Source organism: Camelus dromedarius, chromosome X (genome assembly GCF_036321535.1).
Source record: "Camelus dromedarius isolate mCamDro1 chromosome X, mCamDro1.pat, whole genome shotgun sequence".
In the NCBI taxonomy this organism is placed as follows: domain Eukaryota; kingdom Metazoa; phylum Chordata; class Mammalia; order Artiodactyla; family Camelidae; genus Camelus; species Camelus dromedarius.
Genome location: NC_087472.1, coordinates 41,093,261 through 41,120,159, shown reverse-complemented (window position 1 = coordinate 41,120,159; position 26,899 = coordinate 41,093,261). Strand labels below are relative to the sequence as shown.

At 37.7% G+C, this 26,899-nt stretch overlaps 1 protein-coding gene across 3 annotated transcripts in view; it reads left to right on the top strand.

Annotated features, from left to right (window-relative positions):
• The window catches only part of DIAPH2 (diaphanous related formin 2), a 798,971-nt gene that overhangs the window by 563,109 nt on the left and 208,963 nt on the right, over positions 1-26,899 (top strand). For all 3 annotated transcript variants that reach the window (XM_064482987.1, XM_064482986.1, XM_064482985.1), the window contains one exon: positions 18,085-18,248. In XM_064482987.1, coding sequence (XP_064339057.1) covers positions 18,085-18,248 — 164 coding nt within the window. The remainder of the gene's footprint in view (positions 1-18,084; positions 18,249-26,899) is intronic.

The following is a 26,899-nucleotide window of genomic DNA, read 5'->3' as shown; positions in this document are numbered from 1 at the left end:
TAAATATTCTATTTGATTTGTAAAGTGAGCTCAGGACACTTCTCATGTATGTTAGATTACATAGCCATATTCATCATTTTTTTTTTGCTAGTATCTTTTTTTTTTTTTTAATGGAGGTACTGGGGGTTGAACCCAGGACCTCGTGCATGCTATGCCTGCCCTCTAGCACTGAGTCATATCCCTCCCCCCTTTTTGCTAGTAGATGAATAATTATATCTAAATTAATTTTCATCCACTAATGAATATTAGGAAGCACTGTACATCATTAGAACCCTTTATTCCTAGATTAAGTATTTCCCAAGATGGACTACTACATAAACATATTCTTTCCACCCCTCATTTTCTATCAAAAAATAGTTTTAAGGCGTCATGATAAAAACGATAATGTATTTATAGAGACAGGATAAATCAAAAGCAGTAAAGATGAAAGAATCAGATTAGACATTCCATTTGCTTACTCAATATGGTGTCTCTTATGCCCAGGTTTCCATCTTTACAGAATTTACTGGGTATGTTTCACCCACACTGCAATCTAACTGATTTTCTTTTCTCTGCCATCTGCTGTTAGGCTAATACGTGTTTGGATATGTAGTTTTTGCAAAATAACTAACAGCCTAACATTTTCGTGCGCTTTGCTCTTGTGTCTTGACAACGCCTGGGCATTATGGATAAAAGAGATACATTTTTGTTTGTACATAAAAATGAGTGAAAATCACTCACAACTACTCCTGCCACTAAAATGAGACTAGAGTGAGATGCTAAAAGGAAAGTACCCGCTTTCAAACAAACACTAAATCTTACATATCAGAGTAATTTAAATGTTAATATACAAAAGAAGGATACATTAACAGTGTTTTTGTTTTGTTTTGGAGACTGTTTCACTGAACTGGGCACTGGTGTACATAACCTATCAGCTGTTTGGAACTTACGTAGAGCTTTTGTAGGAACGGCTGAATTTCCTTAGAACACCCAATGGCTACTTTCAGTCTTCTCAGGCAGCACCATGTCTTCCAGGGCACCCAGGTGTTACTCAAGGGGGAGCCACCCAGCTTCTCTGCCTAGAGTCAGCTTAATCCTAAACTCTCAGAATGTTTCTGTTGTCCGTTGCTGTCCCCTGGGTGACTCTCCCTCACACCTAGAAGCCTTCTCTTGGCATTATGGCAGAGTAGCTCTAAAATCTAAGTCTCACAGTTTATCTAGGCACATCCACTGCCATTTTTTTTCTGCCCTCCCTTCATTCTTGGACACTCACACACACACACACATACACATATACATACACACTTCTTCTGGGCTCCTAAGCAAAGTCTGTATACCCACTGGCTTCTCTGCCTTGAACTTGGACTGAACTGTAAGTCTACTCAGACATACAAGTAAAATTTTAAATTCATTATATACGTGTGTTTGTGTGTGTGTATGTGTGTAGAGTTAGTGACCTAAATAAAAGTTTGCCCTTTTTAAAACTGTGGTAAAAAACACAAAATGACATCTACCCTCTTAACAACATTTTAAGGAGACAATACAGTACTCTTAGCTCTAAGCACAATGTTGTATGGCAGCTTTCTAGAATGTTTTCATCTTGCACAACTGAATTTCTGTGCCCGTTGGAAGGCAACTCCTTGTTTTCCCCTCCCCCCAGCCCCTGACAACCGCCATTACACTTTCTGCTTCTATAAGTTTGACTACTTTAGATACCTCATATGAATTATATTTTGCAGCGTTTACTCTTCTGTGTCTGGCTTATTTCACATAACATAATGTCCTCCAGGTCCATCCATCTTGTATACGTCAGGATTCGGGGGGCGGGTTTTGGTTTTTTGGTTTTTTTTTTTTTTAATGAAGGTACTGGGGATTGACCCCTGGACTTCGTGCATACTAAGCCTGTGCACTCTCCCACTGCTGTACTAATTCCCCCCGCCCCCAGGATTTCCTTCCTTTTTAAAACATTTATTTATTTATTTTTTTTAAATGAAAGTACTGAGGGTTGAACCCAGGACCTAATGCATGCTAAGCATGCACTCTACGACTGAGTTATACCCTCCCCCTCTTCCTTCTTTTTTTAAAATTAAATAATATTCCATTGTATGCATATGCCATACTTTCTTTATCCATTCATCTGTCCACAGACATTTAGATTGTTTCACGTCTTGGCTATCGTGAATGATGCTGTAACGAACATGGGAATGCAAATATCTCTTTGAAACCCTGCTTTTTTTCTTTTTTTCAGTCCAAGTACTGCTGGCTTAGAATAACACATTGACATTGAAACATATATGATCCCTAAGATCATGTAATTTTTTGAGATGTCAGAAACACCTAGACACAGCAAACACAGCAAAGAGAGATTCATAGTCCTAGTTTATAACCATGTCACAAACTCAGCGCTGCTGAAGCTATTTTGTTATTGTTTGTTTTCCTAAAGCAGAAAACTTTCACAGGGCACATTTTTATCTTTCCAACAAAGGAAACGAAAGAAAAAGAATATGTTGTTTGGCAGTGATGCCAATTCATTTGAATAGCTTCTTCCACATAAAGCATCTGAAAATATCTTTCAGAATTAAATAATGCAATTTCATATTTAAGACAGAAAATAAATTGATACTAGAGAAAACACAGCATCCTTTAGCGATACAATAAAATTAATCAATTCTTACGTGTGTGTGTGTGTGTGTGTGTGTATACATGCATACATACATAAGTACATACATGCACATACATATTTAGGGAACCCTAAGAAATAGATAAAGCTTTGTCTGAGAAAATTCTATTGTAGCAAGGTTAAAATTTTCCTAGTGGAATTTCTGGCCCAGGGTTGGTCGAGAATAACTGACCATATTTAATAAATGAAGGGAAACATTTTGAAATGTTTGGCTGCCATGACTGAGGTATTAGATTAGTGCTCTTTATATCCTGAAATGCACTTGTTTCCAACCTTGCAAAAAAGTGTAGTAAGTGAGGAAGAGATTAGAGTTAACATCTAATGAAAATTTATATAAGGTGATGGCGTGAATAGATTCTGATAAGTGAACATAGATCGTCAAAGCTTAGAGAACTAGGAGTTGAACAGTTAGTGTCAGGGATGGCAAACAGCCCAGACTGAAAAGAAATGAGTCCTCAATAAGCAATTGGGTTAGAAATACAAAGCTGTGTTTAAATGCCAGTATTTTATTTTAGAGTAAGATGTCTATCTTTGAGATAGTTATTGTAGGTTAAATTCAAGATCAAGTTGCTGTGCTAGGTTCTTAACCCTGTTTCAGAGACCACAGGACATACAAAAGATGTGCAAAATATATTTTTACCATCAGCTTACTTTAATCTAGAATAGGAAGACTTAATTTAAAATTAAGCAACTAGCTTAAATAATATATTCAGGTATTTCCATTAAAGAAATCAGAGTATTCACTTTTTCTCAAGATGTTTGTTCTTTTATTTTACCTGAGTACTTGCAGCATCTGGTATTTTACAGCAGGAAGAAACCTTACAGAGTTTCTACTCTAGTTCCTCTATTTTGCAACTGAGGGAGGTGAATCCTAAACATCACCCCTTCCATGCAAAATAAAAAAGGGAGGAGGGTGGAGTGGGGATTAAATCTCATGCCTCAATTCATAGGTCTTTCAAATGCAGAGTTGGCTTTTATCTTTATGAGTAAACTTGGTTGGGAAGATTTTCCCTTTTGTTACCATTTCTTTACCTCATTGGTGATTGTAGTTAGGGAAAGATAAGGAAGAAATGATAAAGCATTATCAGCTGAATTTGAAACTACTACTTGAATTGAAACTGCATGATTGAAAATGATCTACAATTCAGTACGCTAATCCCCAAACTTGAAATGGGGCACTTGAAAACAAATGTAGGAAAAATAGAAAAATTAAATGCCCAAAGAAGTCAGAGAATTATAGTAAATAATCAATTCCAAGTGTTCTTTTCTTTTTTTAATTGATCCCAAGTGTTAATGAGAGCAGGTTCAAGGGCTCTTTGCACAGTGAGGCCAAACAAATTGAAACATTGGAGTCTGGCAGTGGAGAAAGGTTTATTGCAGGGCCAAGCAGGGATAACAGGTAGCCTGTGCTCAAAAAACCCGAACCCCTCAATGGTTTAAAGGCAAAAGTGTTTATAGGCAAAACTTGGTATGAGGGCTGCAGGGTGTATGACTTTCTTCTGCTTGGTTGGGGGTGAGGTAACAGGACAGTGCTCCAGGAACCCTGTGCTCAGCCTGAAGTTCCCACCCTCCACCTGGGTGGGGGGCCTCTGTTCCTACAGAAGAACTCAAAGATGTAGTTCTGTATATCCCTTGTGGAGGAACCAGGACCCTGCCCCAAGGCTGCACTATTGTTTCTTGCCTGTTCCTCCCTTGTTTCTGCACTCCCTCCCTTCCCTGATTAGCAACTATTTGAATCTGCCATTTGGAACTCAGGGAAGGTCCGGGAGGCTGAATGAAGCTTACTTCTTACAAAGAAGAAACAGGGGCACAGAAAGGACCTGTATCAGGGAGGGCCCACAGGGTCCTGTTCCATTTTGCATTCACCACCTTTCCAGGTGTGAGAAAGATTGTCCTTCATGTTCCTGGGTTAGACAGCTGAGTTTATGAAACAAACTGACACTAGGCAGATTAGCCTGAGGATAAGGTATACAAATTTATTAAGATTTAATATTATGACATCACAGGAAAAAAAAAAGTGAACACCCAAACAAGCAGTGAGATTTGAGAGCTTATAGGCCATCTTAACAGGAGAAGGGAAAGGGGACATAGGCCACTTAGAGGAGAGTAAAGGATTTGCAGGAAAGTTGAATGGGCCCTCAGGAGAACAGATGGAAGATGTGATGTGTGAGGCAAAGCTTGTCTGGGTCAGTCTTCTCTGTGACTCTCAGGGAGGAGATTCATGACAGCCGACTTCCTTTTGGAGGCTCTGTCTTTAGGCAGGGGAGTTCAGAGAGAGCCTCTGCCTGCATTTGCTATTTTCCCAAGTACCTTCCACTAGAAAGAATCCTTATGCCAAAGAGGCATATTTTAGGGCCCCCTATTCTGCCATACATCACGGGCCATCCTCCTCTACGCCTCCCGGCAGTCCAAGACTGTGTTATCCCCAAATAGTCCATTTCTTGATAACAGCAGATAGTTATACCTTTGTTCATGCTATTCTCCTTGCCTGTGGTGTCTTCTCTTTGGATAGAAAAATCATTTCCACACCTCTAGATGGGACCAGACAGTTACTTCCTTCTGAAACCTTTCTTGATAGTCTCAGAATCACTTCTTTTTCTGCATCGCCACATTTTCCTGAAATTCCTTTGTGAAACTTAGTTTATTTTACCATTGCCAACAACAACAAAAAATTAATCAGTCCAAGAAAGAAATGGGAAATTTTATTTGAGCCCAATTTGAGGATTATAACCCGGGAAGAGCAACTCAGAAAGCTCTGAGAACTGTTCCACTGGATTAGAAATCAAGGCACATTGATGTACGTTTTGAGGCAGAGGGCTGTCCATCAAATGACCTTTGATTGACAGTTTACATGATCCAGACCTAAGCGTCAATCCTGGTGGGTCATGTGACCCCTTACAAGATGAAGGACTGTTACCTTTTAAGGAGTTGTCTTTTTGATGCTAGGTGAACGTTACTCTTTATGGTCGGGCAGGGAGGGGAGGTTTGGTTGACACATAATGCAGGTACACAATGCACAGCTGGGGGAGAGGAGGCCAAAGGGCAGAGAAGAATATTTTCAGTTTAAATTTTTCTTATCTTGCCTTTAAAATAGGAATTTTATTTCACACCATGCACTTTTTTTTTCTTCCAATAAGGGCAGCAGTAGGGTACGCTGGTTAAATTCTTAGTTTTCTATTGTGAGGGAGTGGCAAGGGTACCCAGGTTCAAATCCTGAATCCACCACTTACTGGGGAGATGGCACTGAGAAAGTCCACTGAGCTCCCCGAGGTGAATTTCATCCTGTACAAAATGGAGTTACTGATAGCATATATGCATCATAGGGCCACTGGGAGGGTTAAATAAGAGGATGATTGTAAAGCATTTAGCTCAGTGCCTGGCTCATTGTATGAGTTCACTAAACATTATTTCCTGCTACAGTTGCTCTGCTGTTATTTATTTGCCTCCCAACCCAAGTTTATAAGCTCACTGAGGGTTAGGAGCCATGTCTTATCTTTTTTTCTTTTTCTTTTTCTTTTTCTCTACTTAATGTCACAGTTCCTTATACATCGTCGCCCCATGATAAATGATGCTGAGAGCCAAATGTGAGGTAGGGCTGGAGGTGGCACTGAATCTAATTAACATCTGGGTGTTACGATGTTATTTAATACGAGGAATGTTTAATAATAATACATTCTAAAATATACACATCAATTTCAAAATTTTATAATCATAACTCTTACGATACTCTAAACACAGCTGTTTACATGCCAATCTCAATAGTTATGCATGGCCTACCACCTGCTCTCTTTTAACTGCCTTTAATACTATGAAAATTCTCAGTGATTTATCCAATACACCTTAATTGGATATTTATATAATATATACTCTTCTTATCAGTAGTTTGGAAGTAGCAAGTAGACTCACTGTCATTTGGACAATATTCTATGTTCTATTAGGCCTAGATTTTTTTCTTACTGTTGTTAGTGGCTGTGTGTGTTTGAATTTAGCTAGCATTTTTTTGTGCCTTTAGCAAAAGAAATCTCCTGTCACTTCCCTGTTTAAAACTCTTCAATGACTTACATCTTTCTCAGGAAAAATTTCAAAATGCTTAAGAGACCTGTAGAATCTATCTCCTGCCTACCTCAAGAGCCGTCTCCCTCCTATCTCCCACTTACTCCAGTGGCTCTAGTCTTCCAGGCCTTTTTTCTCTCCTTTATGTTCCTACAATATTTAATATCCTTCAGAGCTGTCACTCCCCCTACACCAGTGCTCCTCCCGGCCCTTCCCCTTCAGATCTGAATTTTAATAGTTCCTCCTTCAAGTGACATTATCAGACTCATGTCCCACCCGTACCCTCACAAATCTAAGTTGTCTCCCAAATATACCCCCTTTAACAGCCTGTGCTATGCAATCATGATTTTCAGTTTGCAGTTTAAGAATGTTTTTTATTTGTTTAATGTGTGCTTTCCCGCTAAACTGTAATCTCCATGAAAGCAGGGACCTGTGGCCTTTTGTCAATATTAAGTACTATATCCTCAGCACCTAGAAGATGACCTATATCCTCAGCACCTAGAAGATGACCTGGAACTCAGTAGGCACTTATTAAATATGTCTGAATAAATGAATGAAAAAAGACCCCTGCTAGGTGTCTAAGAATGCAAAGATAGAGTCTGTCTTCAAAGGAAGAGTAAAGAATGTACACAAGAGACTGGGAACTATATTCAATATCTTGCAGTAACCTATAATGACAAAGAATATGAAAAGGAATACATGTATGTACATGTATGACTGAAACATGCTGTACACCAGAAACGGACACAACACGTAAACTGACTATACTTGAACTGAAAAAAATATATATACACAAGAGACACAGTGAGTGACTAATGAAAGGGGGTAGAAAAAAATAGGAGCGTTGAGGTACCTCTTACCTCTGTAATGATCGTCACATTTGTGCCTTTATCTGGAATCTGATTTAAAAGCATTTTCTTTATACCCAATCTACTTGGGCCATCTGCGGAAAAGTGGGCTTATTACAAAATAGGTTCATCTCTCTGGTAATGTAATTGCCTCCTATATGGTAAAAACTGGGAACTTGGGTTCAAAATCCTTATCATTGACTATGCTATCTTTGTCATATTATTTAAATGTCCTTTGCCTCAGTTTTGTAGTCTGATTTTTAAAAGAATTTTGTAGTCTAGATCCTGAACTATTTTAAGCTCTTATATTGAACCCAATTGCAAATTAATGTACACATTCTGTATGGTTCTTATTAATGTTTCACATTTTGAAATATTCATCAGTGAATATTTATCACATAATATGTAGTCTCTTAGTGAATTCCAGCTACTCTAATAGGCCTTATTATTTTTTAAAAGATATATTTCTTTGAAATATTAGTAATTTTGACAAAATATTATATTCAAACTGATGGGACAAATTCATATTTTGTTTTTAGCTTTTAGAGGCATCTTTTCCGACAGGTTATGGAAAGAGGGAATGCTATCTCTATTCCTTAATAGATTTTATATTTGTGACTTCCTTTTATTGAAATGGATAATTATGCCATGTTGCTAACTAAAGCTTGTGTGAAGGTTAAGTGGATCTCAAGTTGATTTTTCCATGTTCTCAGCAATTCAGCAGCAGTGATATTTCAAATTTCAAGTTTTGTGTTAAAATCGTAGCTAATGTACTACCTACGAAGATAAGAAATGGTAAGAACTGACTTGACTCCATTAGCTGTGAGGTGCATAAACTCCTTCATCCCCAGTGCTCTGCTACTGCTTATTCCACTTCTAGTAAGTTTTCTCTGATAACAGTTAATCTCTACATCTAAATTAAGTAAAATGACAAATAGTTTTCTCTGCCTAGTGTCTGATGAACCAATGCTATACAGGGCAGGAAAAAGTTTTCCCCAGCCCTCATAAGGTCCCTGGGTGGGTCTGAAAACTAACTTGACAAAGATTAAAGGGAGAAAAGCATACAAATATATTCAGTATAAGTTTTACATGGCACGGAAGCCTTCACTAGGAAAGAGAGACCCAAAGAAATGGTTAAACTTGAGTGTTTTTATGCCAGGTTTTTGTTTGTTAGTTTTTGTTTTTTTAATTGAAGTATAGCTGATTTACAAAATTGTGTTAGTTTCGGGTGTACAGCAAAGTGATTCAGTTATGCACATATACATTATATATATATCATATTAAATATATTCTTTTTCAGATTCTTTTCCACTGTATGTTATTACATGATACTGAATATAGTTTCCTTTTCTACACAGTAGGTCCTCATTATTTATCTACTTTATATATAATAGTGTATATCTGTATCTGCTAATCCCAGATTCCTGATTTATCCCTCTCCCACCTTTCCCCTTTGGAAACCATAAGTTTGTTTTCTATGTCTGTGAGTCTATTTCTGTTTTGTAAATCAATTCATGTGTATCATTTTTTAAGATTTCACATATAATTAATTAATATGATATTTATCTTTGACTGGTTTCACTTAGTATGCTGATCTCTAGGTCCATCCATGTTGCTGACAATGACATTATTTCATTCTTGTGGCTGAGTAGTATTCCAGTGTGTGTGTGTGTGTGTGTACCACATTTTCTTTATCCAGTCATCTGTCAGTGGACATTTAGGTTGCTTCCATGTCTTGGCTATTGTAAATAGTGCTGCTATGAACATTGGGGTGCAGGTGTCATTTTGAATTAGAGTTTCCTCCGGAAATATGCTCAGGAGTGGGATTGCTGGATCATTCGGTTTTAGTTTTTTAAGGAGCCTCCATACTGTTCTCCATAGTGGCTGCACCAATTTACATTCTCACCAACAGTGCAGGAGGGTTCCCTTTTCTCTACACCTTCTCCAGCATTTATTTGTTGACTTTTTGGCGATGGCCATTCTGACTGGTGTGTATGCTAGGTTTGATAAAGAGTGGAAAGTCACGGAAAGATATGGTAGGGCGAAAAGTATGAAGTGTAGCAAACTGGGAGGAATTGAGAAAGGGCTGTTCGTTCAGTTTCTTCTTGCTGCCCCTCTGTCTTGGAGATGAGGTTTTTCCTTCCTTTCGGGTATAGGGAAGCTATCTCTCACATGGGGCTTTTCTGACCCGCTTCAGGGGAGAAGAGCAGGGGGAAGGTCAGTGACCTTCCTACGTCTTCCAATTTCTCAAATTCCTTCAGCTTGAAGTTTTTAATATGCCACAGTGCCGTATTTTGGGATAGTGTGCCCTGAACCCCATCAGCTGTGTACCAGTTAGAGGGCAAGGGTTACAACAGCTACCTTCAATCAATTTATAGGCAGGTAGTTATAACTCCTGGAAAAAGTTTAAAACTATATATAATATACATGAAAGTATAAAGAAAAGAATGTTTCCTATTTGAATACATGCCTATAGGTGAATTACAGCTATTTCAGGTTGAATTTTAAGTCCATGCTATTATTATATTAGTAAAGAATATTATCTATAAATCTGTATATAGTCACACAAAAGCATAGATGAGGAAAGCTTTAGACAATTCTATGTAGCATGCAAATACCCAAGTAATTGTGAAGACTGCTTCCCTATGTCAGATTTTCAAATGAGTTAATGTAAAAAGGCTCTGTAGGACTTACAATATATGTTTTATAAATGAAGTTTCCAGATTTCTGACTGGGATCACATGGTTTAAAATTAATAATACTTTTAAAAGGTTAACATTTTACCTCCTAGCTTTTTAAAATGCTGACGACATTTTAGTTTATAAAGCCTGCAGTGAACACTTCTCTTAGAAGATGATGTAACTTTAGTTCACAGTTATTTTGAATAACCTCTAAGTTGGAAAATTCAGAAATATGTGTCTTTGTAGAACCAGGAATTTGAAAATCAACTAGTACGAGGAAAATTGCTCTAAATTGTTTTTTCCCCTTATATTTGATAAGTTTATATGTATTAGATAATGCCCACTTTACCACTTTAAGGTTATATATCTCTTAGGATATAAATTACTGTAGATTACCCCTATCTTTGAGCCTCATGTTGGAAAGTCCATTGTTTTCCCAGGGTTCTGCTCTCAAAATATTTCAAGGACTCCCAAGGGTTGCGTAAGCCACTGGGAAAAGGTCACTTTACATTTTGGTCCCAGAATAATCTAATCATCTTCCCCAAAGTGCTTTATTCTGTGGTGCCATTACAGTCATGGTCACCATCTCCCCTGTGGCACCAAAGGCCAAGAAATCCGAGCACTCAGGAGCAAATGGCCTTTTCCTGCTGCCCTTGGCATTCTGTTCAATGATTCCTCAGGGAACAGCGTCAGAAGAGCTCCTGGCAATAGTTACACAGGGTGCCCAGAACCGGCCTTCCTAGTTCACCCTGAACATGGCCACCGGCTTCTCCTTCAGTGCTCTCAAAACCCAGCTAAGGGCAGGCTGCCTGGCCCAGAGAAGTCTAGCACAAGAGTCTACAACACATTTTCTAAAGTCCCTGCTAGAGTCAATCTGAAATCTTGCCAAGTGAGGAGCAGCAGCCCAGTTCGTATCTCTGCTTTCTCCCCTTTGTCCATAGGCACAGTCCCATTCTACCCACTTTATATGGTGAGTAGACCAGAAATCTGTAGGTAGCTCTAAGGATGCCTTGTGTCTATATAACAAGAAAGTGGCATTCGGTTTCTCGGATGAAAACTGCACATGAGCCACCAATTACACTTTCATAAAATATATTTTAGAATAAATGAGTTCTTGACCAGGCATCCCAGAAGATAACTTTAAGACTTAATTCCTTTAAAGCATATTCTTAATTTCTGTTCTCTAATATAAGAGATAAATAAAATACCCAGTTTGAAATTTTATCTACTAAGTATCTACTAGGGCAGCATTTGGGTCTAAATATACAAACTTAAGCAGCCCATCCTTCTAGTGATAAATATATATTCTCTATTGCATGCACAGCTTTAAAATAAAATTAATATGATTGAAGCCTACTTTTTAAAAATGTATTTAAAATGTCAAGATTGATGAAAATAGGGGATTAAATTTTTTTCTCAAATACAGAGAAATAGTACTATAAAATACTCTATAAATAAGGTTTGTTGTGAAATTGGTTTCTCTTAAGATTTATAAGAGGGGTTTTAGTTTCCCAAGTACCCAAATCAACCCCATGACTCGTCTTCCAGTGTGGTGTTATAATGACTTTACTCCTTCACCAAATATTTCTTGAGAAACTATAGCAGAGTGGTTAAGAATATGAGTTCGGACCCATTCTCTGTTCCCATTACTGGGACTTACCAGCTGTGTGATCTTGGGTAAATTTGTACCTCAGAAAGCTGTTGTGAAGATTAATTGCATTGATTAATGGAAAACATTCCACAGTGCCTCCCACAGAGTAAGTTAAAGAAAAAAAAAAAAAGGAAGATTAGGTTTAATGATCATTATTATTGCTGATTTTAGTTATTTTGTCACTGCTGGTATTTCTGCTACGTATCAGGGACCGTTCTAAGTGCTGACGGGTCAGTGGTCAACAAGATGGGCAAGGTCTACTCTCCTGAGCTGTATTTTTAAGTGGGGAAAGATAGACAATGAACAGGTAGATAAAAGAGATAATGTCCAATTGTGATAGGTTCTCAGAATGAAATAAAATAGGCCAGAGTAATAGTGATGGGAGTGGATATTTTAGATTGGATGGTTGGGGAAAGCCTCTCTGAAGAGGTGACAGTTGAGTTGAGACTGAATGACTTGGTGGAAAAGAAACACTTTAGGCAGAATGAAGAGCAAGTGCAAAGGTCCTGAGTTGGGTATGAGAGCTTGAGATGTGCAAGGAAGAGAAAAAAAAGGCTAACGAGGCTAGGCAAAGTGCTTAAGAGGGAAAATGGGATGAGATTAGGTTGCAGAGGTGGGTAGAGGCCAGATCATGTAGAGCCTCATAAACCCTGAGAAGGAAATTGGATTTTATTCCATATATTGTGGGAAACTATTAGAGGATTTTCAGGAGAGGATTTGCCTTTGAGATACCAATAGATGCCACCAAAGAAACCAAAAAAAAAAAAAAAAAAAAAGTAAAAGAAAAAAACATTTAAGTAGAGATGACAAATAGACAGTTGATCATAAATCATAGTATCTCAGGGGAGAGATTGGAGCTACAAATATAATTTGGGAGTCATCAGTATAGATAATATTTAAAGTCATGTGAATTGCTGAGGTCAATTAAATAGACTACATCGATGGAGGACTCAGGACCAAGCCCTTAGGGTGCTCTAACATTTTACAGAAGTTGCCAGAGAAGTAGAGGGGAAGTAAGAGAAAAAACATTTTAAACATGAGGGTGTGTGTCAGAGAAACTAAGTGGCTAAATGTTTCAGATGTGGCCAAGACAGCAAAAGGAGGACAGAGGGGTGAATGTTGCATTAAGAATATGAGTTGTCATTGTCATTATAAATAATACACTTCTACCATATGGAAAGAACATTAGACTAGTATTATGCAAGAGACTATCATGATGTAGGAGAGGAAAAGTCATTTTTTCTCTACTCTTCTGAGTTCTTGGCTGAGGCTCTATCCCCCCACCCCATAATAAAAGACGGACTAACAAGAGAAAATCAGACAGAAGTTAACTAACATGTACATCTCATGTGTACATGGAAGATATCCAGGGAAAAATGAGTAACTCCCCAAAGTACATAAGCCACCGGTTTAAATACCATCTCCAGCTAAAGACAAAAGAATGGTGTGAGGACACCCATTATGGGGGAGTGGGGGTTACCAGGAAAACACCATAGACAAGGGTAAGTTTTGTTATGCAGATTTAAATCTGCAGCTTCACCAGTCATAGTCTTGATACCCTTGATCTTCTTGTGACTTAGTCATCCTTCTCTTCTTGGTACAGAGAGGAAGATACCCTTACGGATAGAGGTTTCCTTTACAAATGGAAATTTCCCTTTCCAAAGGGTAACTTACTCTTTTCAGAGCTTTCCCAGTGTCTGCTATTTCTCAATCAGCTCAAAATAATCTGTGCCATAGAGATATATTTTGGGGTGGCACATCTGGTCCCCTTTGCCACATTCTAACCTTAGAGGATAAGTGCCTTCTATCTAATTTGCACAACTCTAAAGATTGGAGTAGTGGGATTTCTCTGCCTTTTTGTTAAGGTTGTTATGAAGAACGTGGGACATAGTGGAAGGAAAAATATAGCGTAAATGGTAAAATCTTGTACAAATGCAAATTGATGGTAGTGTTACCAAATTAGTCAGGTCCTAGCCTAGGCCGAGACCCCCTGTCCGGGCCAGAGAGGTGCTTTTTCTGATCACATTCATGCAGCCAGTCACGAAACCAGTGCTGAGACTAGAAGAACACAGGCTTTATTCAATGGCCAAAGAATGGAGAAGCAGCAATGCAGTTCACAAATCAACTTCTCAACCAAATTCGGGTGGAGTCATCAAATATATAAGAGGGTTGAGATAAAAGGGAGGGAATTGGAAAGCATGGGAGGAGTATTCATGAGTTATCCAAGAACAGGGGTGTGGTTTAGACCCAGACCTAATGCAACTCTCCTTTTCAGTCCTTTTCCGGTTGTTGTCATAGCAATCGTCAACTGTCATGTCACTGATAGGTGTGCCATTTTGCATACTAATACATTACAGTGAGCCAGTGGGCATATAATTAGGTTCAAGTTCTGCTGGAAGTCAAATCTTCCTCCATCTTGGGCCTAGTTGATTCTAACCTTTTATATTTTTTTTCTTTATTTTCTTTGCAGCTTCCTCCTGAAACTTAGAAAACTCAGATAAGAGTAATTGGCTTCTATTCTACGGAGAGGCAGGGGGATGATTCTGGGGCAACAACTGATAACAATAGTAGAATTATTTGTAATGTTAGATTATAAACTGCTTCAGAGTCTGGATTAGGGTTTAATGATCATTGTATCAAGCACAATGCTTAGCATAATACTAACCAGTATCTTGTATTTAGTGATGGCTGTGCTGAAAAAAAAAAAGTCTTAAATGAAATACAGAAGTAGAAAAGAATGATGGCATCTAGCTCTTTGTCACCTGCAGTCCCAAGTAGGATTTGGTGACATGGTTGCAATTGTGAAAGATTTCAGTGCTGACTCATGCCGTCCATGCCTTTTACAGAGTAATCGTTGTGAAGATAAGTGAGGGACTTGCAGATCGGGCTGCTTTCCATTTGTTATTTCTAAGATAAACCTTTCCCAGAATTTTAAAACATTTTCTCACTTCGGTACACAGACAGAATTTCTGAAATCAGTTTTTCTTCTAGGAGAGCAAATTTATGAAATTGTGTAGCACCACATGGGCATATTTTAGTTGGTGAAAAATTGTGTTGTGATAAATGGGAAATGTACAGTGTTTTGCCTTTTTTTATCTTTGGCTTTTTCTCTGTGTTGTACAGCTGTTGCACCTTCTGAAATACACAAACAGTTTAGCACCTTGCTGCAAATAGAGTACAAGTAAGTGACCTTTGCAAAATGTTTCTGCTTAGCAAGTCTCTGGCATGAGCCTGTTTTATTTAGGGAAGAGAGACTAGAAAACAAAAATCTCACTTTCATTTTGTGCTAAGAAATGAAGAGTATTGTCTTATTTCTGCAACTCTTAAACAGGATGTTTAACACTTTCTTACAAATCAAAACTATGTTATTCTCAGAGGTAAAATCAGAATATATATGCAGCATTACATACAACCCTTTTCTTGGTAAAAAGAAAGTCAAGTCAGAAATGCATTAATTCTTTCAGGTCTATTGACATCAAAATGGACTGGAGGGTTGAAAGATTTAATGTCACTGGTTAGCAGGGAAGAGGTTGTTGTGTTGCCAATGTGAATGCTAATATTAAGTAGCATAAGAAAGCATGTAGGAAGGGGGGCATCTCACTTTTAAAATCCTGCTGTACCCCATGAGTGTCAGCTGCAAAGTAATTTTCCAGAAATGGTCTGATTTCCCCACTGACTTCCATTGTGAAACCAGAGCTAAGTTCCCATGGAAAATAAATTTGGCCCCAGGTTATGATGAAACACACTTGAAGAATTCAGAAAATTTTATAAAATCAAGCATTTCAAGACACAGTTATCAGTGCCTGATAAAATAAAACTGTCACAAAATATCAATACACTGTAGTGGATCTTAAAATATCATGCCCCAAACTGTGCTATTATTCTTCTTTACAATTCCAAGTCTAGTACCTTTGCATTGAAAGATATTTTACTTCTGTGATCATTATTGATTTTTAATAGATTTAACTCTTCTCTTAAAAGGTAGATTTGGTTCCTTTTCTATTCTACATGGTTAGCCCACTTACCTTTCTCTGAAGCAATCTTACTAATTAACATTCAAAAGTTACTAGCCATAGAAGAAAGACCAGAAGGAGGTGGTCCCAAATGGTCATCATACTGAGTTGTTGGAAATAGTAGTTTACTTATGTTTTTATATTTCTGTGTCACCTAAAGAGAGAATTTTCTTTATCTACATCTTCTATAATTAGGAATAAAGTTGATAATTTCTTTGTGTAAGTGTAAATTTACATATACTGAGATACATTTAGTCAGACACATTTATATGTATATCTGGTTCATTTAATGCTTTGGTAGTGGTTGTTGATGTTATCACCTTTTTCGATAAAAATTTTTAAACATTGATGTAATTAACTTTGGGCTAAATACTTTCCTAGAGCATACTACTGAAAATGTAGTCCTGGCCTGGCAGCCTCAGCATCAGCCAGGAACTTGTTAGAAATTATAATCCTCAGTTCCCTAAGAAAAGTAAAAATATTTACTATATGACCCAGCAATCCCATTCCAGGGCATATATCTGGAGAAAACTCTAATTTGAAAAGATACACGCACCCCAATGTTCAACAGCAGCACTATTTACAGTAGCTAAGACATGGAAGCAACCTAAATGTCCATAAACAGATGAACTGATAAAAAAAATTGGTATATATACATAGTGGAATATTACTCAGCCATAAAAAAGAATGTAATAATGTCATTTTCAGCAACATGGATGGACCTTGGGATTATCATACTAAGTGAAGTAAGTTAGTCAAATACAAATATCATATGATATCACTTATATGTGGAATCTAAAAAATTGACACAAATGAACTCATTTACAAAACAGAAACAGACTCGGACAAAGAAAACAAATTTATGGTTGTCAAAGGGGAAAGGCGGGGGAGAGATAAGTTAGGAGTTCGGGATTTGCAGATGCAAACTACTATATATAAAATAGATAAACAACAAGGTCCTACTGTATAGCACAGGGAACTATAGTCAAGATCTTGTAATGACGTAAAAGGGAAAGGAATCTGAAAAAGAATAAACATATATGTATAACTGAATCACTTTGTTGTACATCAGAAGCTAACACAACATTGTAAATCAACTAAACTTCAATGAAATGAAAGAAAGTAAAAAGAAATTCGAATCCTCAGGCTCAGCAAAAGCATTCTGGGTTTTAACAAGCCCTTTGAGTCATTAAGGTTCCCGAGCTACGGGAGAATCTCTCCCTCTCTCTCACCTCTCCCTTCTTCCCTCTTCCTCTCCTTCCTGTTCCCTCTCCATGCCTCTCCCTCCCTTCCCATCTTCTCCCTTTCTCTCCTCATATGGGATATATGTGTATATGTATATATATGTGTGTATGTGTGTATGTATATATGTGTATGTGTGTATGTATATAAACACACATATATGCACAACCTAGGTATAGAATACACTGTAACTGCTCCATCTATATAGAATATGTGTATTAAAAAAATGTATACTTTTTTCCTGAAGTTTTTTGTTGCTGTTGGTTTCTACCCTATCTTGTTTATAAAAAGATAGGAGGCAGTTTTCTGGTATTTATACTTCTGTGCTTTCATTTAACACACATGTTTTAGCAAACATGTTCTTGGTTATACATTAAATCGTTCTGCCTAATTTATAGATTTTCAAAACTCACTAGCCAATATAATGACTCTAGCCAGTTGTTATGGGCTGAAGTGTGCACCCCTCCCACCCTGCAATTCGTATGTTGAAGCCCTAATCCCCAGAACTTCTGAATGTGGCTGTATTTGGAGATAGGACCTTTAGAGAGGTAATTAAGTTCAAACGAGGTCCTTGGGTTAGGCCCTAATCCAGTATGCATGTGTCCTCATAAAAGAGGAGATTAGGACACAGACAACAGAGACAGAGGGACCGCTCTGTAAGGACGCAGCAAGAAGGTGGCCATCTGCAAGCCAAGGAGAGAGGCCACAGAAGAAAGCAAATTTGCCAACACCCTGGTATTGGATTGCTAGCCTCCTAAACTGTGAAAAAAATAATTTCTGTGGTTTATATTACCCAGTCTGTGGTATCCCATCACGGCAACCTTAGCAAACTAATACATAACTGTTTACAGAAATGATGGTGTAATTCAGTGTTGACATCTAGTGATTGATTGCCTTTGAAGTACTATTGGGTCATGTTCCTTAACAGAAAGCTACAGCTTTACAAAGAGCGCCAGAGACCAGTATGAAAAACTGTTCACCATGCACAACAACATGGTAAAGCTCTATGAGAATCTTGGAGAATACTTTGTTTTTGACTCTAAGACAGTGAGCATAGAAGAATTTTTCGGTGATCTCAGCAACTTCCGAACTTTGTTTCTGGTGAGTAATACATCTTAAAGCATCGCAAGGCCTATTACTTTTGTTTTTAAATAATTTCTATTGGCATTTTATTTTATGTATCTACTGACCATATTGATTTCATGTTATAGTCCCTTAACAGGAATTGACAGATATTTTACGCCTGTGACATGGATAAAAATTGTTGGCTGGCTTAATGCATAATGGAGTGAATTATCTTCAACTTTGGGTATACATGGGAATTTTTCTGCTGAAATTTTATAGCAAATGAATGAATTGGTACTTAAACGACCCTGTTTTTTTCTTATACAGCATGATATTATAATTTGACCTAGCTTAAAAATTAGCATCTAAAATCGTCTTCTACTCAGTACGTTATAAATGCTGTGATTTATGAACAAGTGTCTCTCATAGTCTAGATGAGAAAGTGATTCTCAGTTGGACTATGTAAATGACCTTGACTACCTCAAGTTTCTTTCAGAATGTGGGTTCTTGTTTCACAATCTGTAAGTGGTGGGGATAACAGTAAACATTAGCATTTAATTGGAGGTTGACCATCAGGGTGCCAGTTACGATGCCAGAGGAAAGCAAAAGCTGTGTTGTCTCAGTGCTGTGCAAGTGCTTCCCTGCATTCAGTGGAGGCATAGAAGAGGACCGGCTCTGATTATGAAAGTAGCAGAAGCATATGCACAAAGGTTGATATCGAACGGGTAAAGGTTCCTGTGTTTTAAAGAAGGAATTCTAACAATCATCCCCAGCAGGAAGATCAATTAGCAAGCTAATTCATTGTAGTTTGAGGCCTGTTTCTATCCCCCAAAGCCGTTATTTGCTAAATAAGGCACGCTCTCTCTGTCTTTTTTTTAAAAGGGGGAGGTAATTAGGTTTATTTATTTATTTATTTATTTAATGAAGGTACTGGGGATTGAACCCAGGACTTCATGCATGCTAAGCACGCGCTCTACCACTGAGCTATATCCTCCCCTCCAAGGCTCTTTCTCTTAATTGATGGTGTTGCCCCATGAGATCATTTGATTTTGGTGTGACTTGCAGTCTGTGAGATACAAATACACTTGTGGAAAACATTTGCTTTCATCTACTCAGGTAGGACATATGACCCAGAGCACACCCCAGCTTTGGTAATAGAAGCTAAACCAAAAACTTTCCTAAATATGATCGTTTATCTTATTTTTTTTTGCTGAGAATATTAGATTATGTTTGTCTTTGCTCCTTAACGGACACATATATTTAACTTTTTTACATGGTCAATAAGTAGTAAAAGTGTTCTACTGGCAATGAGTGATTTTTTCAAAACTTAGAAGTTACAAATATGACATGAACATAGGAACACACCCAGGTTATAATTACTTTGATTACTTTCAAAAGTAAAAAAGAAGTTTGTTGAAAACAGATGGGGACTAGAAAATACACTTCGATTGACAAAGGGAAAAGATAAAATCCAAGAATTTTTTTTTGGTAGCATCAATGTTTATGGGTGGATAGAGATAAATCAGTATAATTAATATTGTTAACCTCTATTAAAAAGTATCTTGTTTTAACATGGATGAGATCCTAAAACACTGTCTGTCATATTATGTGCTCCCCCCTGCCCCACTATCTCCCCAATTACACATGGACACAGTAGCATTTAAGGACAATTCCTGTGTGACAGCCTATGTTTAGTTATATTAGCCAGATACTTAGAAGGCTTGCTAAGAACTATACTTACATTACTTTTCAATTATAACTTGCTTAAAAAAATGTAAGGATAGTATCATTAAGAAGTGATTCTGTGTCCTGGTGCTGTCCCGAACAAGCTATGTGATTGGGTAAGTCATTTATCTTTCCAGTTAATTAACCAGCTAGTTAGTTAGTAAAATGAAGGGATTACACTAAGACCTCTAAGAACTTATTCCTCTTTAGAGTCTGAGTCACGGCAGGAATTTCAGAGAGAGCCATTTGTATTACAGAGATACAAAAGATGTATTTTTTATCTACTGGATTCACTGTGGGTGTAGCTCAAGTACAGGGAAATTATTTGTCACAAAGCATTCTCATTGTAAATAAGTTGACATTCTGAAGTTCGGTTTTGTGTGCATTTAAGTTAACTTCTCAAGAACCCGCTAAGAGTTTTGGAGCTTTCAAAGCAACTAACTGGCTCCTACGCTGTGTCTTGGCTAATAGTTTCCATCTGCCCTGCAGAATATGACTGCTACCTCTTCTCTTTACAAATCTTTATCCACTCGCTGGCATGAGAAGTAGATGTGCAACTTGTTAGCTGCTTTGAACTTGGGTCGGTCATATAACCTCTCTGAGCATCAGTTCCCTCCTTTACAAAACATAGGTGATAATTTCTGCCATGTCTTCCTCACCACGATGTGAAAACACCTCATAACCTAAGCTAAGCAGGTGGAGAGTATTATTAGCCGTTCTCTGCCTGTCCATTCAGTTATTACTTACTGAGAACCAACTTGATTTTAGTAATGCTCTAGTCCAGAGACAAAAGGAAGAGAATAGTTTCTCTCCGTGAGTGGAGGGAGATGGACAAATGCAATATAGTTTGCTAAGTGCTGCTGTTGGAATATGTCAGGGTGCTGTAATAATACAAAGGAGGAACTGCCTCACCCTGCCTGAGCTGGCCAGAGAAGCCTGCATACAGAAAGTGACATTTGGGCAGAGTCTGGAAATAATCCATAGGAGTTTGACAGACTGACTTTGACAAGCAGGTTTAAGGGTTTTACACCTGACCTATAAGCCGAAGACTCCTAAATCAACATCGCCAACTTCAGTCAATCATCTGTGCTCACCATGTCCTGGTTTCATAGTGAGCTTGAAGTGATTTCAGTCTCCCAGGGGAAGGAAGAACCCTGAAAGAGAGACTAAAGTTGTAATCGCCAGAAGTTCCCATTTTCTTAGCGCTTTGTGTGTTTGGCCTCAGGGTTCTTGGCACTTAAAAGCATATTGGACTATAGATGGAAGCAATAAAATACCAGTAGTGCTGAGAAGAAAATAAGAGTTCTGATTCATGTGCTACCAAAAATTACTTCCAAATGAGCTAGGAGTTTCATCTTGGGAGATCTATTTGGCATGTGTAACATAAACAAAATGCAGATACCAAGAAAATCTTCCTCAGAGAGATATCCTCTAAAGGATGGTACAAATGGAAATAAACAAAAAGGGTTGACAGTATGGATTAAGCCCCTTTTCAAAATAATCACAGTCAAATTAATGAAAGCAGAACTGGGTAATCTCTATGAGATGCTGCTCTATAAATTATTCATGCCATCCATATTATATATTACTCAACTAATAAGGATATTTAAAATATTCAAGTTGAATGTCCTATATATTGGCGTGATGATACATGTAATTGGAAACATTTCTAAATTCAGAGTTGGGACTCTCTTTCTAGTGAGCTTCTCTGAGAGCAACAGAGTTTTAAAAACTGCTTATAATATAAGCAAGATTAATTAGTAATCCCTAAATTTAAGTTGAATATTTTGCAGAAGAAAATTAAATTCCATATTTATGTAATATCAAAACATCTCTTTTGCTTATTCTTCTTCATGCTTCCGTCATTCTCATAGTTCAAATCGTTGACTACACAGTCTTTTTTCTTTCAAGATATTTTGAATAGAATATTCTATTTTGAATAGAATATTCGAAATCAGTGAACCTTCTATGTTTCACCACCATGCGGTGTCTTGCTTAGGCATACAAATTAATTTCAGCGGTTGGAAAAGTGTCCATGGCAAGTATTATACTTCAATAACTTTCATAGCTCCAAATAAATTATAGAAAATTTTTTTTTCTCTTTCAAATCTGTCAGTTTCCTGCTGCTTCTGTGTGTTTTTGTTTGGTTTTGTTTTTTAAAGAACAATCTGTCACCCAGGCACTCAATAAATATTTGTGTGTGAGCGTCCTCACTCTGTATCTCATATACTAGAAGTAGAGGAACAAGGCTTTATAGGAGTATTAGATTCATTGATATAACTCAAGAAGAAAATGTTACCATTACTATTAATCATGCTAGCAGATTTCCCCTCAACAAAATAAGTATTTGCTACTGCTCATCTGATAAATAAACTTCGACAATTTGTTTTAAAAATCAGGACCTTAACCATTTTTGAACAGCTCTTAGATGAGAATGAAAATGGCTAAGTGTCAGGAAGCTAAGTGATGTCTGTACATCATGGTGTTTTATGCCATGGCTCAGTCTTGTTGCTTCTACTTCCTAAATATTTTTGAATCCACCTATTTCTCTCCAAGCCCACTGACGCTGCTTTAGTTCTGGATTTCCACCATCTGTCAGCTGGACTGCTACAATGATGTCCTGACTGGTGTCTGTGTCTGCTTCTCTTACCATTTCTAACTTCTAATCCATTCACCACGTTATAGTGAAACTTAAACAAACAGGATAATGGTTACTTTCCTCACTTAAGATTCTTTAATGACTTGTGTCCTCAGGATAAAATCTAAACTATTTACAATTAAAATGGTTTACAAAATCAAAAGAACTAAAATGACTTAAAGCCCAGGCCATCCTAAGGTTGGCTGAATGAGCCAAAATCACTCAGTGTGAGCTCTCCTCCCAGACTGGGAAAAGTCAAGTATGGACAGTGGAAGCCACAGAAAGAGAGGACCTGAGCCTCTTAGAACAGAGAGAAACTTCAGGAGCACAGTATCGAAACTAAATGGAAAGCTTGGAGGCAGATATGTGACTATCATCTTATGTTAATTGCACCCCTACCTAGTATGGGAGTTACGACAACCAAGGTCACTCTTGTCTTAATTCTCAGTTAAGGAGTTTCTTCCTTCTATCTTAAGTAATTGTTCCTTTAAAATCTACACTTCTATTTAAAATAAAAATCTACTCTTGTTTGACAGCTCCTTGTAGCTATTTTGGCTCATGGAGATACTTAATTTTGAGAAGCTCTCATTTTCGTCAAGCCATCTTCCTTCTTTACAAAGCCTCAGTCATGTCTAAGTCTAATTGGAAACCAAGGTGAGCATCTGCATTTAGTTAGACTCAAAAGACTAAATTGATAATATATAGAACATTTTATTCATTCATTAAAGGCAATTTGCCTTTAAAGCAACGAGGATGAGTTTTTGCATAAAAAGATTGTGTATATAATTCCTGATCCAAGAAGACTAAGCTATTTTGACACATTTTTAAGCCTTCAATTCACAAAGCACTTGACATTTAAAGGAAACTTCAGTGCGATATTATAAAAATGATGGACTTATGGAAGAAACCAAATACATTCTTTAACAAAAAAAAATCTTAATCAGTGATATAAACTCCCTTATCTAGAATTCCATCATCCAAAATCTCCATTAGATGCCTCAAAAGTTGATGCATCTTTGCTTTGCTGGTAAAATGGTAATTAATTTTATGAAGATGCCCTCGAGAAACGGGGAAGACCCTGATGTGCCTCTTGAATGGTATAGTTTCATTTGTAAGCTGTCTCCAAGTCTCAATACCTGGGAATTCACATCAGGTTTACCCTAGTAACAATAATCCAGATATCCCATTGTCTCTTCTTTACCCCCATTGGCAGGATTGAAGCTCCCTGTAGTCTCCACTCCCACAAGTATAGCTGAAGTCATCTCATATGGGCTCAAAAACGTGTCCTCTATAGTCATTACTTGCCATTTGCCCGCAAATATTTGAGTGCCTGCTATTCGAGGCTGATGAGAATATAGCATTGAATAGAATAGAAAAAGTCCTGCCTTCCCTGTCCCCTGCAGCTCCCGTTCCCCCTCTGCTAAATGCCTTTTGCTGGCAAAGCTGCTTGATTTGTCCTCGATGGTAATGCCCACATCCGGGCTGAGGTTGCAGTCTCCTACTGCTCCAATTTTCCCACCATTCCTTGCAGTAGTATACGGGGGTTATGCTCAGTGCAGAGGTAGCCATGTTTCACCGGACCCTTCTTAGAAACAGTTTCTTTCTCTTCTGATCCCTTTCTCCTTGGAGGCTTAATTTTTTTTTTTTCCCAAGTCCTAGAGACCTAAAGGGGATGCTAAGACCATAACCCCCTCCACTGCCCTCCTTTCTCCCTTATGCTCAGGCACCTAGGCAGGTTTCTTCCTTTTCCTAGAAATCAGGGATAAATAAAGTACCAGCATAAATCCTTTCATGCAGATAGAGCCCTAAGGGGCCACCAGCTCCCTCTATTTAATCACACACACCCAGATAATTCCCTTTGAGCTCAGCTGGGACCACCCTGGCTGCCTAGCCTTAGGTTTATTTTGAGCTATTGCAACTCTTTGAAAATAGGCAATCCATGTAAAATATACGGTAACTCTATTAAGCAGAATATTTGACCGGAATACTGCATTCCCCAGCTGTGCCAGAGAACAGACTTGACCGTGTTATACCGACATCATTGAATTCTTCTTTAGAAAAAAATGTCACCTGTCTACTGTTGTATTCTATTTGACTATTTACTTTGGGCCAGAAGTAGATGTCCTATTTTTCTGATACGATTGCTCCCTGTATAAAAAAGCTAAATATTATAGGTTACTAAAGGAATATGTAATAATGGCATACATGATTTAAAGAAAACTCACATTTCCCAACATGATACAAATGCCTACTGGTATAAATGGTTTTTAAATGTGTACGCATTTTAGACTAATAATATAAAATTGTAAGATCTCATAAGCGTTTCTAAAAATATGTCTAAAAGTTGTCAGAATTGTTTATGGCAAGCAGGATTTTGCCCTTTAGAGATCTAAGACAATGTAATAGCTAACACTGAAAATATTAACAAAATCAGTTCAATGCCTACTTTTCTTATTAAAGTCTAGTAATAACTAGAACCAGGAAACAAAATGCAATATCTTTAGTTCTAGCAATAACACCTCTCGTAGAATTTCTCAAGGAAGCATTCCCATAAATAAGTTATTATTGAATTACCTCTGAACACCAGGAAGTAGAGAAGTTATAAGATAAGCAGCAAGGTATACAAGCTGACCTTTTCCCTTGGCCTTGAAATTGGCCAGAGCTACTGATTGTTATCAAAGCCTCCCAGATACAACCTGAGTGGGAAGATCCCAGAGGCTGATGCTACTGGTACCACCTTCTCAGCCTGCTGAGTTTTTCTTCTTTCTGCTTCATCCTTATTTGTTTATCAGTGAAGATGTCCTAGCTCCTGTACCAGGCAGTAGGAGGTGGGACTCTCCCTGAAACCCTGCCCATAGAGCTCCTTTTGCCTGATAGGTCCACCCCCTCTCTCTCTCCTCCCCCCATTTCCTTGCCAGTTGCTTTCCCAACTTGTTCCAAGTCACTTCATCTAAGCCCTCCCTGCTCTCCAACTTCGGCCTAGATAACCCCTTGTGTGTGCTTTCCTACCTCCATCCTAGCACATTTTATCCTGTGATCATCTTCATATCCTCAGTGACCAGCACTATAATTAACCTACTGTGGTGCTAATCACTAAGGACCTGTATGAATCACTTAATGAATTACTGTAACAATGCATGAACCAAATCAGCAAAGATGAAGAAAATCAAAATGTTGGCCCTCTAGAGCTCACATTCCAGTGAGAAAGGCTGCCAAAGGAACAAATACTACTAATAAAATACTATACGTGTATATATAAAGGACTTTTGAGCACAGAGGAGAACGGCATTTATTCTTTTTGATTTAAAGAAGGCATCAAAGAAGTCACGTGCAAACTGGGTCTGCTTATTGTTTTGCTAATGCGTGGCCTTTCACATTTAAAGAAGTCCTTTCTTGTTCTCTACCTTATTTGGTATTTTATGTTTAGTGGTAAATATATATTATTCCCTAGTTTTCTATGCTGAGTTCAATGTAGAAGGACAGCTATTTCATTTCCGGGGAAGCAGCTATCAGGTAATTATTATGATCTAAAGGTTATCCGTCATAGGCTTGGACAAGCAGTAACCAAGCTTCAATTACTTCCTATGACTGACAAGCTATCCTGAGCAATAGGCCAATCGATGCAGATTATCTAGAGCAAAATCAATTGCTTAAAGACTGACCTGTCTGTTGTTACTTTAGGGCAATGATTCTCACCCAGGGGTGATCTTGTCTCCCAGGAGACACTGGCAAGGTCTAGAGACATTTTTGCTTGTCACAAACAAGAAGGAGGTGCTGGTAGCATGTAGTGGGTGAGGTCTGGAGTGCCACCAAACATCCTACAACGTACAGGACAGTCCCTCACAACAAAGTAACATCCTTGTTAAGACTGAGAAACTCGGCTTTAGAGTTGTCTGCTGGAGATTTTTTAAATGTTCATTTGGAAAACTGTGAGATGACTGAAATTAATAAGCAAAATTTGTACTTGATAAATTAATAATGCATGTAGTTGTCACATCAGTTTAATATTTTAACGATAATTTCAGTTATTGACTTGATCACTGTAAGGTATTGTTCTAATTACTGATATTTTCTGTATCATTGAAAGATGTTCTGGTTCATAGGACTTGTAAAGGTTTTAAATCACTCACATAAATTGTAGTCAAATTGGAAACCACAGGCAAAAAAGAAAAAAAAAAAAATCAGCCAAAATCCTACTACCCAGAGACAATTACTATTAAGAGCCTGCCATATATTCTTCCAGACATTTCTCTGTGCATGTACATTTGTATTTAGATTGTGACTATATTTTGCTTAAAATAATAACAACAAAAAGTCTTGTGAA